At 34.2% G+C, this 3,862-nt stretch overlaps 1 protein-coding gene across 1 annotated transcript; it reads left to right on the top strand.

Moving 5' to 3' along the window:
- Positions 1-943: 943 nt before the first annotated feature.
- On the top strand, positions 944-2,830 carry LOC106458503 (uncharacterized family 31 glucosidase KIAA1161-like). The gene has a single exon (XM_013918024.1). It carries the CDS (start codon positions 944-946, stop codon positions 2,828-2,830), a length of 1,887 nt encoding a protein of 628 aa, XP_013773478.1.
- The last annotated feature ends 1,032 nt before the right edge of the window (positions 2,831-3,862 follow it).

A 3,862-nucleotide genomic window follows, 5' to 3' on the forward strand; every position in this document is an offset into this window, starting at 1 on the left:
GGGGTGGTAGTACTTGCCCCGTCATTTTTGACGGGCTATGCGCTAGTGGTACTAATAATTCAATATATGAACAAACATACTTTACTAAAAGAAGTCAGGCTGATTATGTGATTTAGTATGACAACTGCTTTGAAGTAATGTTGGTATTCGATCAGTTCAGTAATGCATTACAATTTGAAGTAAGAACTCCCTTTTCACCAAAAATAATCCTTGTTTTGCCTGATGGGTAAATTTCACAATAATTGTGTTTATGCATGTCATTTGCATTCGTGATGGACACAAAGTAGTACTTTGTTTTGTTTTTCGAGCAAGGCTACACTAAACGCTATCTGTTCAATGTCCACAGGGGCACCGTAAGCATGTCATTAGTCTACTACAGATTCATAGTACTTTAGAACGTAATATATTTGTAGGTGTGCTGAAGAATTTAGAAATATAAACATTCTAGATATATATAGGGAGGGGGAAGGAACGCATCTATAAATATGTGTAGTTTAAACCATGCAGGAATTAAAAGCACAATTTATCAGAAAAAAATATATATATAAATATTCATTTGTACGTATGAGAGAAAGTCACGCAGTGTGCAGGAATGTGCCTCTTTAGTCTTCCTCGAAAATTTACAGCAAAATATTAAGTCCATAAACACCTGAAATATATATTCAAATCGGTAGTACGGTTTCTAAAAGCATCTTAAAATATAACATAATAAGTAATAAAAAAAATCAAATTTTGTTACGTTGCTTACTATCTTGTAATCGATTTCTTTCTAAGGAACAAATTGAAACAATGTTTACTTGGATATTTACAGGTAAACAAATTGTCCGATGTTTTATACCAGGGGCAAACCTCCGAATTTCGTTTTCGAGTCCTGCTGTTTATGCTATTTTGCAATATCGTTGCACTGGTAACTTATACTGTGTTATCTTATCAGAAAGACCTTATGGAACTCGCTATTGAAAAAAATATTCGATTTCATAAGATTAAGAGAGTTCTCCATCTCTTAGGCCACGATAGCAAGATTCACTTGGCAGGAAACCTTGGCCTAGGAATCCCTTCAGATCTTCATCCATTGGATTGTCACTTGTTACATTCAGATAATGCACAGAACATTTGTGTAGAGTGGAAATATAGAGCTCAACTTCACATTGACTACTGGCACGAAGAAAATCTCAGCTGCTATAATTTACAGTGGAGAAGTCTGGCACCTAACACCTATTTGAAGGACTGCTATAGTTTGTCTGGGGCTTATTGGTTTGGAATGGGTGAAATGTATAAAACGTCTTTTCCTTTCTCCAATATATCACTTCCATTACAACCTTTTATAACAGGGGATGCATATCAAGATCAGTTGGGACCAGTTCTTGAGAGATATTGGCTATCATCAAAAGGAGTTGCAATCCGTATTGACCCAGAAATCCCGCTTTACGTTAGTGTAAATAGCAGCGGTGATGAGAAATTGTGTTTAGAAGCACAGTTTGACAGCATTCCTCCTGATTCGACAAGAACAAAACTTTTCCTATATACTATTTGTAAGGAAGATAACATCGTTCTAACTCACTTACACGTAATGAGAAAATTTCATTTGAAAACCCAAAGTACTTCCAATGTTAGCATTTATAAGAGTCTATTGTGGTCAACAGAACCCAAACTAACTGCAATCTTGACCAACGAGTCTCTACTGAATTATGCTAGTCATATTGCAGAACACGGGCTTGAACCTGGATATATAGTGTTACCCTATAATTGGGAAAAACATAAGGGTGATTTTGAATTTCATCCAAATTTTGCTGAAAATCCAAGTGACGTTATTAACACGTTGCACAGCAAAGGATTTCGAATACTGCTGGCCATTCATCCATATGTTTGTATTGAATCATCAGTTTTCAGCAAAGGGGTAAAACGGTCATATTTTATATCAGACCCTAAATGGGACGTGCCACTTCTGTCTCGTTGGAAAGGCTCAATGTGTGCAACTATTGATATTTCAAATCAAAAAGCTGCGGATTGGTATATTTCTCGTCTAAAAGAACTTAAAGAAAAATATGGAATCGATGGATTTATTTTTATTGGGGGTTATTCGTCTTCTTTGCCTCGGTCTTACAATCATCATAGAAAGCTTATTAACCCAAATTATTTTGTAACAGAATTTCTGAAGTTAGCACACGAGTTCGGACCGATTTCGGGAGCATCTGTTGGTTTTCAAACCAAAAACGTCAATGTGTTTATGAAAATATCTCCTAGAACATCTACGTGGGATTCTTCGAAAGGAATCGCGTCAGTTATACCGACAGTGCTAACACTAGAGTTGCTGGGATATGCCATCGTTAACCCTGGTGCAGTTGGGGGTGATATACTAAGAACTGCAAACAACACGAGACCAGAAAGAGAGTTGTACATAAGATGGATCCAGCTATCCGCATTCATGCCAATTTTACAGTTTTCTTTCCTTCCAGGAGATTACGACTTGGAGGTGATTAAAGTTGCCAAAGTTATGTATAAGATACGTGAACAGAAAGTACTGCCTCTTCTAAAACGATGTATCAAAGAATATGTAGAAATTGGAACCCCATTGTTACGCCCTTTGTGGTGGATGGAACCAAAAGAACCAAATGCGTACATGTGCAATACAGAATTTTCCATTGGAAATGAAATTGTTGTAGCGCCTGTTCTAGAAAAAGGAAAGAACAGCCTAGACATATATTTACCGAAAGGTTGGTGGCGTGACGAAATAACAACTGAAAAATTACAAGGAGGTAAATGGCTTTACAACTATTCTGTCCCTTTAGATAAAGTGGCTTATTTTACACGCGCTATTCTATCCTCGTGATTTTTCTCATAGTTATGAATTTCCTTATGTACGAACTCATTATACTATCTTGTCGTTATCATAAACAATAGAATGCGATTACACAGAGAGTAATGAGTAACTTACACTAAAGAACTAAATTTGTTTTCCTATGTTCTACTTTTAACATTTATAGGATATAAGCCTAATTCTGAGAGATGTAAATAAGCTGATGTCATGTGATAGAATATTTATTTCGTATGTCGATAATTTTTGTAAATATGTTTTATCATGTGTATATAACATTCTGAACAGTAATTTTTTGTGATTACTCAGGGAAATACTTTTATATGGTTTCGTGTTTGTAAAGTATTTGAATATATATAAAATATAAGAATAAAGCAAAAACACCACCCGGTAAAAAAATATCATAGAAAACAGAAGACGTTTGATAATTTTTTTTATTTATATTTATTTCACGGAACTAGTAAAAATTCGATGAAGTTGTATGCTAATTATGAAAAATTACAGGAAACTTCAGTTGAGTAAACTATAACAAACTAGTGTAACTTACAAATGTTTGAATTTTCCAAAAAAATAAGTAACTTAAAATAGCTGAAACTAAATAGAAGAAGCAAGGAAAACATTAAAAGCTGAAGCTGCTGATAACTTAATCCATAAGGATGAAAACTGAGTGTTAGTATGGAGTGTAAAATAATAATAACAGAACATATATTTGTTTTTGGCTAAAGTAAGTCTTGAAAATGATCACAAATAAGACTTTTAAATACGTCTCCGTTAACTGATTTTTAATTAAATTACATCGTTATTACCTCGCTATTTGAGCCGTCCAAGTGAATTAAAATATTTAATTGCTTACAAGCAAGTCTAAAAGCCAGGATAGAAATATAATCATTCATCCTTATAGGAACGTTAAGGAAATGTATTGGAAATTCAAGCTACACTAATCTGCAAAATGGCAATGTACAAAAATGAGAAAAATGTATTCAAATCATAAAGAAATAGGACATTCACTGAAGGCAGACATTTTAAACTCAAGAACTACAAGTAGTA

The sequence above is a fragment of the Limulus polyphemus genome, unplaced genomic scaffold, assembly GCF_000517525.1.
Source record: "Limulus polyphemus unplaced genomic scaffold, Limulus_polyphemus-2.1.2 Scaffold477, whole genome shotgun sequence".
NCBI lineage: Eukaryota > Metazoa > Arthropoda > Merostomata > Xiphosura > Limulidae > Limulus > Limulus polyphemus.

What these genes read in the sequence shown, in the direction of transcription:
- LOC106458503 (XM_013918024.1), top strand. Translation starts at nt 944, where the DNA reads ATGGAACTCGCTATTGAAAAAAATATTCGATTTCATAAGATTAAGAGA.